Genomic DNA, 22643 nt, shown 5'->3' on the forward strand with positions numbered 1-22643 from the left:
CAATTTTTTTTACCTAGTTGCTGCTTGTTGTCTGAAATTTTCAAGACCTTCAAATGGAACCAGCCATAGTACATGGAAAGATGGATACTGTTCAACAACCTGAGTGCACAGCTGAGAAGACATCGTCTGAGGCAACAACTCATATTCAAGGACAATCAATCAGGAGATCGTCAAGACACGTGAATCTTCCTAAGAGACTCACTGAGCAAATTTAAAGTCTCCTGTTCTCGAATGAAGCCGTGCTGTCTTATTCGCTCTTCAGGTTTTAGTGTATGTAAACGTGAACACACATTTAAAAAATGTTAACAATGTTGATAATAATGATAATGATCGTGGTTGCAATGCAACTAGCAATGCCTTATTGTTTGTGAGTGGGAAGGGAAGGTTGAGAATCACTGCTCTAGACCCAATTGTTACTGAAATATTTTGCCAGAGAAAAATTGTCATTGGCCCATTTCCTTTGGAGTTATGAACCGTGCACATAACGAGTCCATGAGGTACAATGTGAACAGTAGTTTTCAAACATTTTCTTTCCACCCAGATCCCACCTTAAGCAATCCCTTACTAATCACAGAGCACCGATGGCAGAGGGGTTACTTAAAGTGGGATGTGAGTGGAAAGAGAAAGGTTGAGAACCACTGCTGTATCTTATCTATGAGTTTCTCCAGGGCAAAAAACTTAATGTCGATGGCTTCCCCGCTGACAGCAGTATAGACATATTGTAAATAATCAGCTATTTAATGAGAGATTGTCATTCTGATGTTTTTTTATAGATAGAAACCTGTTATTAATTTCAGAATTCTAGCTACTGTTGTATTTTGCATTCAATTCCCCAATAATAATGAATAGCAGTCCTCCAACAGCTGAACATAATAACAATAAAGTCAGAGAGGAATGAGGAAGGATGCCTTCCAGTTATAAAATGAAGGCTTACATAACAATGTCATATCGAGGTATAATATCTTTCCGTATGGGCGGAAATGATTTCACCCTGTAGTTCAACTTATGGTAATTATATAAAGTTCAGTCATTGAAAACTTTAATGAATTCTCTCATTCTGGGCTGGAAGTTATGAGATGGACTATTACTTACAGTCTGGAATATTGATAGGCTTCAACAAAATACCCTTTAGTCAGATAGTGCCCAAACCAACTTTACTGATTTGGTGATAACAAATGTGTTTCTTTTAAAATAAATCTGTATTGTGCAATGTAATATTTAATGCTGATTTTTTTTTCCTCTCTGGGACAGCTCCTATTGAAAGAAAACACAATTACTGGACACTCAGGCTAGCATAGTAAAAACACCCAGAAATGCTGGAGGAACCCTCAGCCGGTCTCACAGCGTCCACAGGAGGCAAAGATGTATTACTGACGTTTCGGGCCTGAGCCCTTCTTCAGGGTATACCAAAACTCAAGAAGGTAACAGAATAAAGACTGAAGAATGAGGAGGAGTCAAGACCAACAGCCAAAAGGTGTGAATTGGATATGATAAGAGGAAAGGTGAGAATTGATTTTGGCTCTGTGAAAGGAGATGGAGGGAAAAGGGAAAACAGTGAGAGAAAGAGAGAGAGAGAGAGAGAGAGAGCTGGGAGAAAGGAGACAGGGGGAATAAGAAAGGGGAGGAGGGGGCAGTTTTAACAGAAACCGGATGCAGTGAACTGGGATTCACTGGTAGTGTGACTGGCTCCACCTCCTGGCTCCACCATCATTAGCTCACATCACTAAAATACAAAAGGGAGTAACAACCATATACAACAATCACAGTACGGAAACACACCATTACGGCCCTCTAGTCTGAACCGATTTAAGTGAACTCCACTAGTCCCACCTACCTGCTCCCTCTCCATAACCCACCAGTCCCCTCACATCCATGTACTCATCCAACCCTCTCTTAAGTGACAAAATTGACCTTGCTGCAACCACCTCTTCCGGAAGGTCATTCCACTCAGCCACCACTCTCTGAGTGAAGAAGCTCCCTCTTATGTTACTTCTAACTTTTTCCCCCAACCCTTAACTTATGACCCCTTGTCAATCTCCCCTACCCTCAAAGGGAAGAGCCTATTCACATCTACTCTATCTATTCCCCTCGTAATTTTATATACCTCTATCAAATCACCCCTCAACCTTCAACACTCCAATGAATAAAGATCCAGTCTACTCAATCTTTCTTTGTATTCTAAATATAACCCTGGTTTCCCACCAAAACCTAGAACCCTTCTGAAAACGACTGTGAAACCCTATCCATAGTTATAAGCTAATAAAAGTGTTTGTTCTCCCTCCAGATGTGAGAGCTTTTATTTCTGCTACAACAGAGAAGTCAATGTTAATACTGGCTCATTGGAGGTTGCTCAGATGCAATATGAAGTGATGTTCCTTCAATTTGTGGGTGGTCCCAGTCTGGAAGTGCATGGGTGCTGTTAGGTCTGCTTTGTTCATGAATGAGTGAGACAAACACCAGGCTGAGTCGAAATCAGGGTTCTTTGTTCTTTATTACCGGATTGTAACACTTGCGACTAACGATGTTAGCCGGAGAATGCATTCTGCCGTTATCAGCAAAATGGTGATTTTTTATACCCTTGGATATGTGCTTAGAACATCATCATATCATTACTTGTCCAATGACTAAAACTGTTGCTATCCTTTCCCTGCTAGCTTCCTGCCTCTCAATCCATCAATGTCTCTCTTATCTTGTAAGTACAAGGATGCATTCACATCTTGTTACTGCCCCGTACATTCCCATCTCATGATGTTTTACCTAACAGGAGTACAAGGACACCTCCCCTTCTTGTTACTGCCCTGTACAGGGTAACTCCCTACACATTCCCATCTCATGATGTTTTACCTTACAATCCCTCCTTTGTCCTCTTTAGAGGACAATCTCGCCCTGACTATGCTACCACCGCGTTACATTAGTTCGCCTATTATTGCCAAGCTCTATACGGGTTCTGTTCACAGGGTAGTTCGGCTGGTGGGCGAGGGCTCCCCTACCCTCCTTTGCGTACACCCCCCATCCGTCACCCCGATCCCATTGCCCGTTTACAAGTTTCATCCCATTTGCCCCCAAGCAAAAAAACTAACTAACCCCCCGTACATTAGTAAATTCCCAAGTTAACATATGGTCTACAATCTAATTCATAATACTTGTTCTACAATCTGATTAATAATGTTTGTGTTACAATCAATGTTATAATATTTGTTCTACAATCAAGGTTATAATATTTAGGTTACAAGCAAGGTTAAAATTATATGTGTAACAATCTAATTCACAATCCCTCCTTCCCATCACATTCCCCTTCAGACTCCAGATCGATCTCAGCAACTTTCTCCGCCTCCTGTAATGTGAGATAGTCTTGCTCCACAGCCTGCACAGCTTGATATTTCGTAGGCAGTTCATCACGGTCAGCAAAGGCTTTCTCTATGGTCCTCATGACCAGCGTTCGAATGCATGGAATACAACAACAGCCACAAGTGATAAAAATTGATACAGAAATGAACAAACCCAGCAAAAGTTGTCCTAACAATGTGCTCCATCTCCCAAACACTCCCTGTAACCAGGATAAAACAGGATTGGAGACTCCAGACTGGGCTTTTAATTCTTTCGCCAATGCCCTAAGTTTCGTTAACCCCTTAGTGAGTGATCCATCTGGCCCTGTGTTATTAGAGATAGAAGTGCAGCATAGATCTCCAAACATAGCACACACTCCACCTTTCTCTGCCAGGACCATATCAATCGCTATCCTATTCTGAAGTGTCATAAGGGAAGTTTCTGACAGTTGTTGATGTATTGCCTCAACAACGTCCCTGGTCAAATTTGCAAGGCGCTGGACATTATAGTGAATAAGGTTGATCCTATTAACATTCTTATTTACAGTGATGGGAAAAATTGCACTAAAAACAGGAAAACTTTCAAACCCAGCTGCAATCTCATCGGCTAATTTAAATTCGTCCGGAATATTCCGGGCTTGGCCAATGGCATCAATCCATACCCCATCAGCGTTCCTTCCTCCCGGCCCCAAGAGTCCAACACTCCTCCTCTTTCTCCACAGCCAACTCTCTGTGTGGCGCAATTCTAGGGAATCCTCGTCTCCCTCCTGCCTTTTGACAATCAGCACTGGCGCATTAAGGGTTACTAGAGCACACCGACCATCCCAGTTAGCGGGGAGCCAGTTGTACAGCACTCTTCCTCCACAAAACCACCAAATATCCGCCCTAGCCTGGGTCAAGCGGGTTGCACTACTGCTATGTGAGAGATCAACATGAGTCCTGCACGAGTCGCTGGGCAACCAACCCACATGGAAAACGTGTGCTGCTGTGTTGTTGTTGGCAAAACAAGTAACATTAGTTATGCCTGTGGATCTAAAGACAGGGGGAGCTACATTAGCCGGAGCTATGGGAAACGTCTGTTCCCATATCAGACACCTATTCAGTGGGTTGGATTCTGACATTAGGTTCAAGGTGCAGTCCATAGCATCTGTCTCCTCAAAAATTGATCTGCTCATCTGGGGTGCCAGGGGCACCTTGTGACTCCACATATGCATAGGGCGGGGGTCTACAAGCTATTTCTACAGGGGCCATAATAGGTGGGTTATCAGGGAGACCAAATTCTTCGAATATAGCTAGGACATCACGGTACTGCATCTCCTTGTCTCTCACCCTCTTTTTTGCTGACTCGCGATTAAAGATTTTGTTTTCTGTGTCCCGTTTTGTTTCTTCCAGCTTGTCTAAGACTCTACGTTTTAAAATTTTGTTTCCCTCACCTGTCAGGAACATCTCAGTGCCCCCGGGTAACCAACCCCTCTTCCTCCAGCGGTCTACACATTTTCGGAGCATTTTTTGTTTTTCCAATGCCGCATTACTGGTATTTCGCTCCTCTAATTCCTGATTAATTTCCTTAATAACTTGGTCAAAAGTCTTAGCAGGCAACTGTACAGCCATAGCTGCGGGACCGCTTTCTAATGCCTGTTTTAATTTAGGTTCTTGTCCGTTTAGGGGATCTATGTCAACGAAAATTGCTTTTAAAAATGTCTCCTTGCAAGCTGGATGACTAATATCTTTTAAAAGAACAGTCTCTAAGTCTTGTCCTCCAATTGACTTCAGACTGTCCTGTATACTCTGATTGCTCGTTTTCCACTCTCTGTTTTCCCAAAGGGGTCTGAAAGTTAAATTACAACTAGAAAACCAAATATTTGGGCTATACTTTTGTCCTGTTTCCCTGTACCAATCTATGAATTTACGTAACTTTATCTCCTTGGTGATGTTGGGAATACCCTCATTTAACTTATCAAAAGTATTTCGAATAAACTGGGTGTCTCTTAGGAGTTTGTCAACTTTTTCATTAATATCTCCTACCTGATCCGGACACAGCTGTCGCAGCCTTCTGTCGTCGTTCTTGTTCACCAGGCAGGCGTCCCTGAGTACTTTTTTTGTTGTCTCAAGGTCTCTAGTGTCTGCTGTGGTATTCCACCACGGCGAATTGGGGAAATAAATTCTTAACTTCTCAAGTGTACAGACATTATCATACCTACCGGACATTTATAAGTCAGTCTCTCAGATACAATTGAGGCCAATAAGCCTGAACCTTTGTTTTCTTTCAAAGCCCAACCTTCACGTGGGAGATTTCTCCTCTTAATAACCAGTTTAGGGCAGAAAACTCAGGTCCTCAATTGTTTATAGACCACCTTCTCACTCTATTGGACTTTGCAACGACACAATAAAGACTTTTAAACTCTAGTAGTTTCTTGCGAAGCACTTAATAAATGTCATTCAAACACCTTAAGGACTTTTATCTTGTCTGTAATCACTTACGTGTTACAATCCTGGCATGCGACCTTCAATTGTGGTCGTCTAATTTGTCCGATCTCCAGTTCTTACTGACAATCATAAAGATTTTAAAAAAAAAGAGAATTTTGTTAAAACAGGCTTCTCTGGACCTTTTTATCAGCCGGCTGAGATGATTGTCAGAAAAAACAGAAACCGTCGTCCAGTGTTCACTCACCCATCACGTCGGGGTCACCAAATTGTTAGGTCTGCTTTGTTCATGAATGAGTGAGACAAACACCAGGCTGAGTCGAAATCAGGGTTCTTTGTTCTTTATTACCGGATTGTAACACTTGCGACTAACGATGTTAGCCGGAGAATGCATTCTGCCGTTATCAGCAAAATGGTGATTTTTTATACCCTTGGATATGTGCTTAGAACATCATCATATCATTACTTGTCCAATGACTAAAACTGTTGCTATCCTTTCCCTGCTAGCTTCCTGCCTCTCAATCCATCAATGTCTCTCTTATCTTGTAAGTACAAGGATGCATTCACATCTTGTTACTGCCCCGTACATTCCCATCTCATGATGTTTTACCTAACAGGAGTACAAGGACACCTCCCCTTCTTGTTACTGCCCTGTACAGGGTAACTCCCTACACATTCCCATCTCATGATGTTTTACCTTACAGTGCACGGACAGACATGTCAGCTAGGGAATGGGACTGGGAACTGAAATGGGTGACAAATACAGAGTTATCATGTTTGGGAAGGTTGGAGTGGTACAGGGGCAGTGGGAATGGGAAAGGTGCCCAGATTGTTGCCAACACAAGCCCCATCCCAGAATTCTAAAAGAAAATCTCTATTGCAAGCTCTGTTGCAGAAAAGGATTGGAAATGATTCAAGGAGGTGCTGATAAATGCAATATTCACACTAACTCTTGGGAATCACTGGGACAAGACAGTTAAAATCCTCAGCAAAATTCTCCAGACCTGCTCCATCCATATTTCTCAGGCTGTGGTCCATGGGCCACAGGTGATCTGTGAATCAGGGGGCGGTCCACAGTGATGCAACAAAGAGAAATAATTCTGAGATAATCAACACGTAGTCAAGTCAAGTCGCCTTTATTTATTGTTCAAACCTTGCTCGCACAGAAAAAATGAGATAGCGTTTCTCCAGGACCATGGAGCATATTTACATAAATATGTTTGGATAGAAGTTAAACACATTAGGATATTAAAACATATACAGTAAAAGTCCACGGTACTTTATCCACATCTGTTCTGGAAATTCAGGAGCCTGACGGCTTGGAGGTAAAAAACTGTTGCCCAAACTGGATGTAAGGACCTGAGTACGATACCTCCTACCATGTGGCAGAAGAGAGAACAGATTATGTGAGGGGTGTGTGGAGTCCTTCACAATGTTTATTGCCTTTCGCCTGCATTAAGTGTTATAGGTGCCCTTCACGGTAGGAAGAGAGCCCCCAAGGATCCTTTCAGCTGACTCCACTATCCTCTGCAGGATCTTGTGGTCCAAGGTGGTCTAGCTTCCAAACTAGATGGTGATGCAATTGCACAGGATGCTTTCAATACACCCTCCATAGAATGTAATGAGGATGGAGGGTGGGAGATGGACCTTCCTCAACCTTCGCAGGAAGTAGAGGCACTGCAGGGCTTCCTTGGCTGTGGAGCTGGTGCTAAGGGACCAGGGGAGATTCCCCACCTGGAATACTCCAAGGAGCCGTCAATGGTCAGCAGAGCGTGGTCCTCCTGGACCCTCCTGAAGTCGAAAACCATCTCTTTTTTTTATCAACGTTCAGATACAGGCTGTTGGCTCTCCACCAGTCCGTTAGCGACTACACCTTATCTCCATATGCTGACCCCTCATTCTTACTAACAAAGCCCACCACCGTTTAGCTGCACAGTCATAAAGCAAGATTGCAAAGTTGGCAACATAAAACAAAATGAAACTTCTCAAAGATTTTTCCCACCAATACAAAACACAAATCATGTCACTGGTTTGGGAATGGAGTCGAGCTTGCCAGTCTTATTCACTGTTTGTCTCGTCCATTGCTATGGAAAGTAAAGTAACATCTAAGGCAGTCTGTAGGTAAAAAAAGGTTGAGAATCATTGCACTAGAAGAATAAGGCAATCAGCATCAGTGTCTTTTAATTTAATTTTCAAGAATATGTTATAAAAAAATAAATAAATAAGAATAAAATAATAGGTAAAATTTAAGTAAGTTTAAAATTGTAAAAGTGAATGTTCTCTGAAGAAACAAGGAAACCTTTGGTGAAGATGGGAGCAAATATTCAGCCAGCGGAGGGCCTTGGTCGTGTTTTGCTCGTAGCAGCTGTTCGAATAAATTTGCGTTAAACAGGAATGGAGTCGCCCAGGATGATGCTGCTGGCTGTCGGAGTGACTCTCTTCAAGTGTCTCCTTATCCCTGCGTAGTAAGAGTTGCCCCAGTCAGAGGCTTTAATTTTTTTTTTAAACTGAAGGCAATGGCCTGTTTCCGCTCCATAAATGGTTATATGGTTATATGGTTAATACTTCGTCCGATGTCCATCCAATTTTTATTTGTACTGAAGGCCCTCGTTATAATAAAATCTTGTTTTTTTTTAAAAATTTCCAAAAACAATCTGGCCCTTCAAATACTATAATCTTTCTAATCTCAATCAGAAAGAGTTCAATGAAAGTAAAAAGTGTCTCCATGAAAATGGATTTGACATTGGGGAAGTTCGCCCTCTTGCCCTGACAGAACCTCGTTAGATATCACAAGCTTGAGTACATTCAGTGCAGTTTAGAGGGACTTTTTCCCCATGATTGCAGCTCCACTGGGATTGAGATATTAAAATGAGTCTACTTTTAGCAATTTAGGAAAAGAACACATAACTGCTTATCAATATTTAAGAAAGAACATGTTGTACTCATTTCCTGGCTATTCATCAAACCCAAATAACAGATTCACTGGCAGTTTATGCATCTGCTGTTTGAGAGATCAGAGCGTGTGAAAATTCATAGCTCCCTTTGCAAATACTGTACAGTATATTTTCTAAAGTATTAAATTGTGTCTTCCAAATTCATAAATTGGATGTACGGTTATTCCCCAGCTTGCAACTGACATCCATCCGCATGTGTCCAAAATTTGTTTTTAAATGAAAAACTATAAAATTTACATGGTTTATGTTGTATTTGACAAAGAATATCAAGTATACGGGGCATGCAAGAGCCAAAATGTTCGTACTTACCTTGTCAGCCGACATCCCGGGGAGCGTCGGCTGGATGCGGTCATCTTGATTCCTGTGCGCAAGCACAAGTCATTGATTGGCGCATGCTCAGTGGGTTCGTGTATTGGAGTTCGGTTGGCGTGTGTGTGAGAGTTAAGGGCACAAATTTAATATCGTTAGAGGGCTTAACTCTCGCGCATGTGCCAACCAAAGATTGGTCGACTGACAAGGGAAGCATCGACCAGAATGTGGAAAAATTTGCAAAGGTTGATTGACAAATTCAGGAATCTTTAAGCTGTTGTCATCAAATCTACAATGAAAAATAGATTTAATTAAAAAGTTTGCTTTAAGACTTCAGCACTCCACACACGGGGGCAAAATCCGACTGATGTCCATTTCGAGATATGACCATTCCTTCAGTCCCAATTATGGTTGTAAGTACCTGCACAGTAAAATCCCTGGTATTCAAAATTCAAGCAATCAGCAAAGAAATCAAGGAAAATAAATTTGAAATAAAAAATAAATAAGAGGCAAAAATATGTAAGCTTAGAATTGAAAATGTTCTCTAAAGTAACACATAAAACTTTGGTGAAGATGAGAACAAATAAGCCGCCAGTGGAGAGCCTTGGTTGTCCTTTGCTAGTAGTAGCTGTTTGAATAAGGTTGTGTGAAACTCCAATGGCGTCACCCAGGATGGTTGATGCTGCTTGCCATTGGGACGACTCTATTAAAATGTCTCCTTATCCCTGCTTTGAAGGGATTGTCCTGAACAGAGGCTTTAACTATACACATGAGGGATGGGGAATTAATTGTCTATAATGATATTGTTCATCTTTCAGGTGGCTCCATGGAGGGGGAGGAACCTGCAGATATAGCTACAGTTAAATGTTTTCAAAGTATGTGACTGAAAACAAAGTAAAACATTTTAAAGTTTATATATTCATGCAAGTGAAGTTTGTTCAGTGTAAGTACAGCATAGTATTTTTGTCTTTTAAATTGTTTTTCTTAATACAACTTTATTAGTTAGGTATGATAAAAGTTATCCAGCATCTACCAATCGCCATAGGTGCCAGATACCTGGGGTTTTACTGTGATATGTTTTGTCAAAGCTTGATATATTTATTAAGATAGATAATTGCACATATTCTTCCTTTCGCCTGTTCCTAAATTAAGCAGATATTCTTGGAAGAAAACCCACTCAATAATTAAGCTTCCTGTGGGGTTGATTTTCTTGTTTGGTTAGAGGGCTTTGATTTTGGTAAATTTGATAACCTCAGATACACGTGCAGGGAACTTGATGCATGATGAACTTGTGTCTGATCATCAGAGAGTTGTGAGTTCCTGCTTCCTGCACCTGATAATGATTTCATTGGACTAGCTTACCTTAGCCAGGCTGGTCATTGGCTGTATGGATAAGCAGAGCACTATATAATGATTAGCTTGTACTACTAAAGGTTGTGTCCTTCCACTGCCTAAAACAGGCATTGTGTCTCACAGAGCATATTCAGTAGGATATCAATTCACCCACTCAGTTTTTGTAATAGAACTGCCTTCCCCAATATGTGGGCCAAATATGAAAATTTGGAACTCAAAGGTACCCAAAAATAACCACTCATTTAACTTTGGTCCAAGTGACCATGGGCCAAACTTTCCACCATTTTGAGCCATTTTCTGAATCTGCAATTCCCTGTGATCATCGCTCCTGCGCATGGCATCAAGTCAGAAATTATCCCTTAAATCTTGACAGCTCCCAGTCAATTGAAATATTAGTCCAGTTTCAAAGTACAGAGAAATAAATCATCTTTCATTATGGTGACCACCAAGAACTCTTCTTAAAATTTTAACTGTTCCTTAAAATTTTAACTGTTTATAAGTATCACGTTTCATGTCATAGATCCTATTTGATGACATACTCAAAGAGCTGGGGGCCCCTTCACACTATCACTCATCTTCGGAAATTGATGCAACAAAAATTGATGTGACGCAAAATTGATGCATGCAAATGCGGCACATATTTGATGTGATGTAAAATTGATGTGACAAACAATAAATGCAACACAAAATTGATGCAATGCAAATTTGATGCGATGCAAAATTTCATTTTTAAAAATTAATGCGACACAACTCATCTTCTGAAGAGGTTTGTTCCCTGCTTTAGTCCCTGTGGCTGTACAAACCTTTTTATGGGTTCATAGCCTTCCACACCCCTCCCAGTCATGAGATTTACCCAAATTTTTCTTAAATGTCAAAGTTGAGCCCACATTCACCATTTCAGCTGGCAGCTCATTCCAATTGAGGTTTGCGTAAAAGTTCCCTTTAAACCTTTCAACTTTAACCCATATCCTCCAGTTCAAGTCAACTTTATTGTTCATGCCATGCTCGCATGATAGGACAAGATAGGGTTTCTCCAGGACCACAGAGCATATTTACATCGATATGTTAGGAAACCAATTAATACATTAAAATATTAAGGTATTAAGACATTTTCACTGAAAGTCCATGGTACACTATGCACATCTGTACTGAGAGTTCAGGAGTCTGATGGCTTGGGGGAAAAAGCTGTTCCCACTCTGGACGTAAGGGCCCGAGTGCTATGGTACCACCTGCCAGATGGCAGAAGGGAGAACAGTTCACATGTGTGATATGTGGAGTCTTTCACAATGTTTATTGCTTTCCGCCTGCATCTAGTGTAGTAGACGTCATTCATGCTAGGAAGAGGTTCCCCAATGGACTTTTCTGCTGACTTCACTATCTTCTGCAGGGTCTTGTGGTCTGAGGTAATGCAGTTTCCAAACTAGACAGTGATGTAGTTGCACAGGATGCTCTCAACACATCCTCTGAGGATGGAGGGTGGGAGATGGACTTTCTTCTGTCTTCACAGGAAGTAGGGATGCTGCTGGGCTTTCTTGGGTATGGAGCTAGTGTTAAGGGACCAGGTGAGATTCTCCGCCAAATGCAATCCAAAGAACTTGATACCTTTGATGACCTCAACGATGGAACCATTAATGGTCAGGGAGCATAATCTCCCCAGGCCCTTGTGAAGTCGACAACCATCTCTTTTGTTTTTTTAATGTTCAGATTCAGGTTTGTTTGCTCTGCTCCAGTTCATTCGCGTCTGCATTTCGCCTCAGTACGCTGCTTCCTCATTCTTACTGATAAGGCCCAGCACGGTTGTGTCATCAGCGAACTTGATGATGTGGCTTGAGCTGTGTTTAGCTGCACAGTCGTGGGTCAGCAGACTGAACAGCAGTGGACTAAGCTCACAGCCCTGGGGGCCCCCAGTGCTCAGTGTGATAGAGGTGTTGTTTCTGATCCGGACTGCCTGAGGTCTCCCTGTCAGGAAGTCGAGAATCCAATTGCGATTGCAGAGTTCTTACCTCACCTAACCTCAGTGGAAAAAGCCTGCTTGCACATACCCTATCTATATCACTCATCATTTTGAAATCTACCCACATTCTCCGATAGTCCAGAAAATTATGTCCTAACCCATTTAACCTTTTCCTGTAACTCAGCTCCTCAAATCCTGGCAACATCCTAGTAAATCTTCTCTGCATTCTGTCAAATCAAAATGCAGAGAAACACAATACTCAGCCATGTTTCTGGATCTTCCATGGCAGTCCGCTCCTGATTAATCTTCTTCACTCTGTGTTCACAACCCTCCATGGATTGCCCTTTCCCAACCCTGCGATCCTATAAGATCTCTGTGCTCCTCTCATCTTTGTCAAGTTTTCATAATTAAGTTTCATCTGTTGTCGGCTGTCCATTCAGCTACCTCGGCTTTAAGGCTCTCTACTCAGCTTTCCGACTTTAAGGTGCCTTTTTTAAAGTGCACTTCTTTCACCAATATTTTGCCCACCTGCATTAGCATCTCATTATGCCACTTGTTGTCCCATCTTAATTATTAATGCTCCTGTAACATCACGTGACACCGTACAGCACAATCAGTGCCATGGCTACCGAAATGGATAACGTATTGCAGATATACATTATTTCACAATAAAAAAATAATAATAAAATGGATGAGGTAGCTGAATGGTTTTTATGGGATTTCCCTTGGTGAAAAAAATAATCTACAGCCCTTCATTTTAAACTTGCCTCTATATTTATCTATCTTTAGGGAAGCAGCCTGAAGTTCGGGCCCTTTTAAAAAAAAAAATTGTGCCCAAAATGTCATGTGCACATCATTCTTTAGCAATGTCCCATCTTGCACTGCTGCTGAATTTTCTCTTAATTCATCACAGTGACTGTAAACAATATTGTGGAGTATTATTTAAATCACTAATTACATTGGCGGCATTAATTATGGAGTGTGCTTCTTCCAGCACATATTCCTGAGCCTTGGCTTTAAGATCAGCAAACAGAAAGTAATTTTTTTCTTCTTATAAGTTTCCCCTGGAGATCAGATGGACCTGGAGAATGGAGTGAAGAAGGGCTTCGGCCTGAAATGTCTTGAGAGACCAGTGGAGTTTCTCCAGCATTTCTGTGTGAGAGTGGCCCTGCAGGAGGAGACTATACCTTCAAGTTGAAGCAGAAGTGTTATGTGGATGTAGCATCTGAGTAAGTATCTGTTTCATATGGAGCAAAGAGAGTTAGATTTCAGATTTATCATCGAAGTACATACATGACATCACATGCAACCCTGAGATTCTTTTTCTGTGGGGAAGGCAAAATTACTACTTATTGGTAGGTTAGAAAAATCTGCCCTCAACGTACACATGTAAACAAATATAAAGTCTCAATAAATTGTCTGCAATACAGAGGGGTAGCAGCTGTTCCTGAACCTGTTGGTGCAAGTCTAGTGTCACCTATACCTCTTTCCTGATGGCAGCAGTGAGAGTAGAGTGCGTGTTGGATGATGTGGATCCTTGATGATTGCTCCTGCGCTCCCATGGCAGCGTTCCCTGTAGATGTTCTCGATAGTGGGGAGGGTTCTGCCTGTAATGTCCTGGGCTGTGTCCACTACCTTTTGCTGGGCTTTACACTCAGGGGCATTGGTGTCCCCCATATCAGACCATGATGCAGTCAGTCAGCATGCTTTCCATCACACCTCTGTAGAAATTTGCCAGGGTTTCTGATGATGTTCCAAACCTCCACAAGCTCCTGAGGAAATAGAGGTGTTGATATGCTTTTTTCATGATGTCATTAGTGTGCTGGGTCCAAGAAAGTTTCTCTGAGATAGTGATTCTCAAGAGCTTAAATTTTCCCAACCTGTGATCAATCAATGATCACTGGATCGTGTACCTTACCTTTTCTCTTCCTGAAGTCAATAATTAGCTCCTTGGTTTTGGTGATAGTGATGGAATTGTATTATTAATTTTTAGTTATTATATTTATTTCTTAGTAAAGGAATTGTGGGCTGGATAGGGGACAATCACAGACACAGACCCTACACACAGAAACCATTTTGGAAGTCAAAATGTCTACTAATTACATTTTTTGGCTAAAGTTTGTGTAAACAACCAGAAAAACTGAAGTGATTCTTCATTGAACTGAAGACAATAATGTTTGCTGAGGAAAAGCTCATAGGTACACAACCATTCTGCTGGTTGAGCTATGCAGACAGGCTGGAAACTTTTGCTCATAAAACTTTTGGAACTTCAAACACTCAGGAAATACATAGTCAAACTAAAGGCCTTTGTTTGATCATTTGTCTAAATGGGCAAAAGGCCATCTGCCATGATTCATGCTTTTGGAGAAATGAAACAAAATCAGCCGTGAGGTCATGACATTTTAATATTGCACTAAGAAACATCTGAATCAGAGTTTCAGAGATATCCTTATCATGGGAGATCCACACAATCAGTGGCAATGAAAAAGAGCCACTTCACTGTCTCTTTGAAAAAAGGGTAGTTCTATTGTGTCCATTTCTACATGGCATTTCATTTAATCCTTGCCTGGGTTTATGAAATTATTGCGTGAAACACAGATTCTGAAACCTTCATGACAAAAAAGGGGATTAGTGTAAAATCATTCGTATGAAGAAACAATTCTCTGGAAAAACTCTGCAAGAATTTTTTGAGTTTTGAGAAGTCTGATGCCTCACAGTTATTCCATAGTTGCTTCTGAGTAACAATTTAAAGAATCTGAGTTTCAAAACAAAACTGACTGAACTTTAAAATCATCTCTTCAGAATTATGCTTGAACTGTATGGTTTTGGGTTTTGCCACACACACACACACACACACACACACACACACACACACACACACACACACACACACACACACACACACACACACACACACACACACACATATATACATATATAAATATATATATATATATATATATATATATATATTTGTGCATCGTGGGGTTAAGTTAAAGTAAGAAGTGTTATATTATGAATAGTTATTAATAAAAATAATTGTTTTGAAGATTGTCTTTGTAAATTTCTATGGCTGTTGGTCTAGTATATAACAGTGACATTGAGTGTGAGATTGTTGTTGTTGCGCCATTCAGCCAATTTTTCCATCTCCCTTCTGTATCCTGACACATTGCCACTTTTTATACAACCCACTGCTATGGCATTGTCAGTGAGTAGAGCCTGGGGGCTAAGAACACACCCCCATGGTGCTCTGGTACTGATGTAGATTTTGCAGGAGATGTTCTTACTAAGCTTCACTGGTGGTCTGGAGATGAGGAAATCCAGGATCCAATTACACAGTAGGGTGTTGAGTCCCAGGTCTTGGAGTTTGCTGATCAGTTTTAAGGGGATGATGGTGTTGAATGCCAATCTGTAGTTGATAAAGAGCATGCTGATATTTGCATCTTTGCTGTCCAGGCATTCCAGGGCTTGGTGTCGAGCCAGTGAGATGGCATCCATCGTAGACCTATTGCTACGATGAGTGAATTAAAATGGATCCATGTCACCGCTCAGGCCTTACAAAACACTTCATCACTGTTGATGTGAGTGCCACTGGTCGAAAACAATTTAGGCAGTTAATTTGTGAAGGTCTATATTCAATCAATTTTGGACCATTTTGTCTCCACTGTTTTAGTTCTCCAACATCTTCAGACTCCATGTTTTACCTCCTTATTTGGACTATTTTGGGTATATTTTTATTTTGTCTCATGATTGCTGCTGGTAATTGAACTGGACTTCTGGTGGCTTGACCCAGTTGAATCAGTGTTTAGATAAATCTGATTGGGTGTGATCCCAGGGTAGCCAGCATATTTTTTAGTAATTTGCTTAACTGGAGACAGGAGAGCTGCAAGGTTAGCGTAATGATTAGCACAATGCCTTTACAGCACCAGTGTTCATGGCCGGACTAGGGTTCAAATGCTGCGCTGTCTGTAAGGAGTTTGTACATTGTCCCCATATCTGCTTGAGTTTTCTCTGGGCGCTCCAGTTTCCTCCCACCCTTCAAACGTGTACTGGGGTGTAGGTTAATGGGGTGTAAATTGGTTGATATGGACTCAAAGGGCTGAATTGGCCTGTTACAGTGCTCCAAGTCTAATATTTAAAATATATAGATATCTATATATAGTCTGTCTACAAGAATTAACCAAATGATGTTGATCAGCATCATAGACATCATCAAACAATGATATGATTTATCATGAAGTGCCTCTATGCATCCTATTCTCCACCATTTTGCCATACACACTGTCAATTACCCTATAAATTGTCCATGACATCCTCTTAAACAGTGTTGCAAAGTAAGCATTTTGGGTGATGTGATGAACATGACTGAGCAGGCAAAGACCCAATAACCAAAGGCACTGCTAGTATATATCAGATGAAAGCAAAGTTTTTAGCCTAATGGTTGAATTCAATTAATTAAGTTACTCATCAAATTACCCATTGTCTTGACTAATTTCCTTTATAGTTGCTTGGAGGAGAGCAGAAAAGCTGTTGTCTATGACTCGTTCAAACAAATTTGTACTAAAGTTAATTTGTGTTTTCCAAAGTTTATTAAACATTGTTAACGATATTATAAGTTGCTATAGATTATTGCAATCAATTAAAAAATTGTTAGATGATCAATAGAAATTGTCGTAACTTTTCCAATCCCTCCATCTTGCAGAATGAAAGAACTAAACACATGCTATCTCTAACATGCCTGAGAAACAATCTATAACCTTAGCTCAAAGATATTGCTGGAAGAGAAAATAAAAATATGTTAAACAACAGCCAGAAAGCCACAAACAGAACTGCTTGGGAGCTTGAAATCCATTTTAACCCTCACAATTCTGGCCCCTAATTATTATGTTTTTAAAAAGAAATTACCATCACAAAGAAAAAATTTCAACATAGTACATTGTCGTAGATAATGGTTAAATTCCAAAGAAAATAAAAATCAATTATTAAAGCCTCTTGCAAAAGACAGATCTTGGTTATTGGTCTGGTCAGAAAGCAAGTTTTAGTCTTGATCCAAACTTGACATACAAGTCCTCTTGTGTCCTAGATGGTTTCAACAACCTTCCTCATCAACCAGGAATATCAAGGCTCTGAATTGTCCATAATGATCATGACATCCCCAACTGTGAAATTGCTCCTGCCACAGAAATGGGTGTCTTTTTATAGGTTAAAGTGGACTCCGTTTGTTAAATATATGCATTTAAGTTTGCTTTAAATATGTTTTTAAGTGTGATATTTTAGTATTGATAACTTTTTTTTTGTTAGTATCTTTACTTGTTATGTTTTATCTTTTTTTTGTAAGTGGGCTTTTTTTTCTTATATATAATATTGTTCACTTTATTAACTCTTCACTCTTTATTTGGGGGGGGTTAGACTAATTTTAAGTTAGGTTATTAATGTTGTGTAATAATTATTGGGGGGGGGGTTAGTTTATTTAGTTTACCGATGTGGTACTGTAATTTTATTATCTTACTTTTATTCTTTTTAAATGTAATTTTCTATTTTATTCATGTTATAAAATCTTAAATAAAGTTTAAAAAAAATGGGTGAAAGAAAAGGTTTGAGCACCACTGTTTTAATCGTACCTCATTGACTCTTTATGTACATGGATTCATAACTCCAAAGGAAATGGGCCAATGGCAATTTTTCTCAAGGAAAATACTTCAGTAAAAATCGGATCTAGAGCAGTGATTGTCAACCTTCTCTTTCCACTCACATACACCTTAAGCAATCCCTTACTTACCAATCACAGAGCACTTATGGCAGGGTGGATTGTGAGTTTAGGAGATCAGTTTGAAAACCACTGCTGTAGGAGAACCTGAGGCTCGGACACCCACATTTCTTTCTTTAGAAATTACTTGACTTACAAACCTCAGGAAGCCAGATCGGCAGGATTTTTAACTGCATTAACGTTCCTCCACTGTATTGGAAGTGAGACTTTTATCAATTTCAGTGATTCTGTTAGTCATGGAAGTTCGAAACCTTGTGCTTTTATTGTAGATATACTTGAGCTCAGTGCTATGTCCAAAATATGGAGTCTGTTATTTCCATTTGCAACTCTCCATTCAATGCTGTGTCCATTCTGCTCGCCTTTGTAGCGGCCATCAACTCCATTTGTGGGATACTGACTGCTTTGAATGGAGCCACTCTGGCCTTTACCATTGCAAATCCACAATGTATCTGATCCTGGTTATCATGCAGTAATAGGTAACTAATAGTTCCGTAACTATCTTCACATGCATCAGCAAAATTATGCAATTGAGCAGGTGTCACACTTCAAAAATTTTTGAGTTGGAAGCATCTGTCAACCTTGAAGTCTTCCAGCTTACGAAGATCCTGAATCCAACACATGCATTAATGTACAATGGGTTCTGGTATCAAATCTCAACCAAACTTCTTCCTACACAAATCTTTCAGGATCTTCTTGGTAGTCAGGACAACTGATCCTAGAGGATCATACATTGAACTGACTGTTGATAGAAATTCCCTTCTTGTGAGAGGTCGGTCCTTCAAAATGATTTTGAAGTTAAAAGCATCACATTGAATACACCATTGTGCTATTAACACTGTCTCCTCTGGAAGGTTGTCATGGTCTAAGTCCAAATTCTTTATTGCCTTTGCCCTCTCTCTTTCAGGTATGGCAGGCAATACATAATGACTGTTACTTACCCATTTGGTAAGTAGAAAGGCTCCCTTGGAACAGATCGCTCGCAACTCATGTTAAAGAGCCATTGCTTTTTCTTCTGTAGCTGCAGAAGTGAGACAGTCATCATATAGAAGTTATTCCTCTATGGTGCTCATAGCTTAAATTGTTCCACATTGTCCTCAGCCCACTTCCGAAGGGCATTCTGTATTCCACCATGTTCTGACAGTAGTCTCCATCAGGTCACCAAAGGAAATGTAACAAGTCACGGTCTTCCTTTGGTAATTTCACCTGGTGTAACATTGCTTCAATGACAGGAGTGATGACTACAGGTTCTTTATGAAATCTAGTTAAGTCTCCTATCAACGTACTGGTTAAATGTGGACCCAGTAAGAATTGAGAATTCAGTGAAACTCCCCGAAAGGTTGCTCCACAGTCAAACACAACTCAAAGTTTTTCCTTCTGTGAATGTGAAACCCCATGGTGTGGTAAGAACCATTTTTTAAAACCTTCACTACGTTCATTGATATCATCTGGTATTTTCTCTGCATAACTTTGAAATATCATTCCAGATACACATTTGGTATAGTCTGAATGAAAGGAAGAATCATTCTTGAATTTTCTCTTTGAAATTCAGTGTACATTGTTCAACAATGCATGTATATTCCCCTTCTCTTTAAAGGTAATCCAAAGCAATAATGATGATTAACCAGCTTGGCAGTTTTTGTGTCACCTGCTGGTCTTCCCTTGAAGGTTCTTGGTCAGCCTGATGCACTCAGGGAAGTCAATCTTGAACTGCTGCTCCCACAGCTCTTCAAGTTTAACAATCGATGTCTTGTTGACACTTGTAGGTCCTGAACCTCATTTCTTCCTCCTAATGGTCTATTAGTCATTCACTCAAGCATTTTTTTGACAGCGTAAGGTCTGCCTGCCACTCTCCTTATCATATGTAGTGGTTCCAGAGCTTTCGGTACATCTGAACCAATCAGCAAGTCAATCCCAGAGTTGATTTCATGTAAACAAACATTTTTTCCAATGCATCCCCGGTTTGATGTCGTTTGACATGGTTTTTTATTTAATGCAGTCATTTTCTGAGTGTATATGTCTGGAAGTTCTCAAAAAAATCATGACTATCCAGTCCAGCAATCTCTAGGCCAAAAACAATACTGGTTTCGATTATTTTAACGACCTATATACTGATACGTTTTCCTCCACTGTATAGCCCCTACTGGCTACTGTATATTTGAGGCTGGCCCGCCCACTAATGACTCATCCCCTAAGACTCATCCCTTTTTGCCCTGGCCTTAAAGGTCGAGTTACCTCTCCCTTTCTGGCAGTCCTGTACCTGGATCTGGGCCAGCCAAAGTCTTGTGCGTACTAAAGCCTATCGTTCCTGAAGTCCATGACTCTGTGGTTATTGATAGAGCCTATCAATCTATAATCTCAATGGAATGTTTGACCTTCTTCCTTGAAGATTAAGCTAATTCACTAGCCCCACGGTGCAAAATGACGCAGTACTTCCTGGGTCAAAAAATGCATAAGTATGCACTATTACACTTCCTTTTTTGGCCTTGACTTGCACAGAGGCTAGTTAAAGTCTGCAGTTGTTCTCACCGGCCCTAGTAAGACCATTTGTCTTTACTGAGGCTTCAGCACTGTTTCCATCTGCTTCTTTTTCTTTGCCATTTGTTCCTTTTCCCTATTCTTCTTTTCCAGGAAGATATGGAGCATCTTGGAGCACTTTTGATTGCATAGGTCACAGCTGAGTCACCTTTTGCAGATTTTGCTGATGTGTCCTTTACACAGACAACCAAAGCATCCTTCATTTTCCTTCAGAAAAGTGATTTTCTCACTATGCGTCTGCTTTTCCAACTGTGAGCACTTTTCCAAAGCCTGCTTATCGCCACAGAACAAACATTTCTTTGCAGAAGGCATAATCTCCTTTTCTTAATGTCTTTATTCATAACTGCCAAAGAGGTGGAGAGTTGTACCTTTATTCATTTTTAGTTGAGGTGGCATCATGCACCCTTTCACCTCATTGCTCACATATGGAGTATCCTTGACATCTCCAAATCCTGGTACACTTGCAATCTGCACATTCCATTCAAGGAAATCCACAATATCCTCAAAGGTAGCATTTTGTCTACATTTTGTCTGAAGTTCACAAACCCTTGCTCTCCACAAATCCCTCAGCCAGTAAGGAAACTTCTTTGTGATAGTTAGCATATGAGAAAAAATGTTAAGCTCACATATACTGTTAATATCTTCCATGACATTACAACATCCTCTTAAAAAGAGAGCGTGTGCTTGTAAAGTCTTTTTGTCATCCATGATCTTGTAATAAAACCCTTGCCTTATCGAATCCCATATGTAGGCAACTCCTTACAAGTTCCTTTCACTGCCCCTCAGTATACTGTTCCAGATAATAAAGATGATCTCTGGCATTTTTATTCTTGCTTTCAATACTGTGTTCAGAAGATTTAATCAACACTTGATATAGAAGTGGATCTCCATCAAAAATTTGAACCTCCTTCTTGGGCAGGGAATAGAGACTTTATTGCTAAATTAATAAAGCAGTAATTTCATTTTGTTTTCCTGTGATTGCTGATATACTGCCCTGCTCATCACTGCTTTGTCCACCTGGATTTCTGTTACCTAACTGGAGCAGCAAGTATTCTGCATCATAAGGTGGTATTTGGCTCACTGTCCTTTGGGGTCATTATTTGGATCTGAGATCTGACACCGCCGTGCCTTAACCTGTTTTGTACGGGTACATATATGTCCTGCAACCATAGCACTGGCTACACTTTGGCATTAAATATTTTCTTTTTCTGTTGTCCTACTTCACAACATGACTCCAAAATATTAGATGCTTTTCTTTGAACACCAGTTACCTCTGAGCCTTCCAGTACCCTTGCCCTGGCCTGATTAACAACAACTTTTGTTTTTGGTTGCAGTTGATCCTTTTGCCTTTTTTAACTGCTCCTCATCCATCTGTAGCTGATCTCATCTTCTTCTTAACTGTTCCTCCCAATCTTCTAAGGCCAATTTATTTTGAAGCATTTCTTTTTCCACTTCAAGAGCTGCCACATCAGCTCAAACCTTTTAACATGTAGATGCCGTATTTGAAACTCTGAAGCCTGCTCTGGACCTCCTCCTGCTTCCTGTATTTGACGCACTATCACCTGATAGAATATCATCCTCTGTTTCAGTTCTTGCTTTAACATCTGACATTGTCTCCACTCTGAATTGCCCATCTTCCACACCATCTTGTGGAACACCGTCAAACAATTCCAAGTGGCTGATCTTAAATTCTATTTTTTTTTGCAGTAATTCTGTGGGATTTGCATTCCTAGCAGCCGAAACCTTCTCTATTTCTATTGCTTCTTCCAGACTTATTTCAAGAGTAGTGCTAGCTCCACTTGAATCTAATCCCCGACATTTTTGTAATCCTTCTTTAGGTTCCTTGCTCTTCATCTCCTCGGCATGTACCTCCTCAGGGCAGCTTCAGTGGTGGCTGCCATGTTATCCATCCAACCGACTTTCACACTCAGGCATCAAACTTGCACAAAACCATAACAGTCCTTAAAGAACAAGCGGAAGCTTCTCCAAACTGTGTTCTAACTTGCAATAAATACACAGAA

General features: G+C 40.5%; 1 protein-coding gene across 1 annotated transcript; it reads right to left on the reverse strand.

Annotated features, from left to right (window-relative positions):
- Positions 1–2471: 2471 nt before the first annotated feature.
- Positions 2472–6293, reverse strand: LOC138758183 (endogenous retrovirus group PABLB member 1 Env polyprotein-like). Its single transcript, XM_069926744.1, has 2 exons — positions 5998–6293; positions 2472–5872 (listed from the first exon to the last, which is right to left on the reverse strand). The coding sequence occupies exon 2, from the start codon at positions 4538–4540 to the stop codon at positions 3266–3268; it is 1275 nt and encodes a 424-aa protein (XP_069782845.1). The 5' UTR covers positions 4541–5872; positions 5998–6293; the 3' UTR covers positions 2472–3265.
- Positions 6294–22643: the final 16350 nt, after the last annotated feature.

This window comes from Narcine bancroftii, chromosome 3 (genome assembly GCF_036971445.1).
Source record: "Narcine bancroftii isolate sNarBan1 chromosome 3, sNarBan1.hap1, whole genome shotgun sequence".
Taxonomy (NCBI): domain Eukaryota; kingdom Metazoa; phylum Chordata; class Chondrichthyes; order Torpediniformes; family Narcinidae; genus Narcine; species Narcine bancroftii.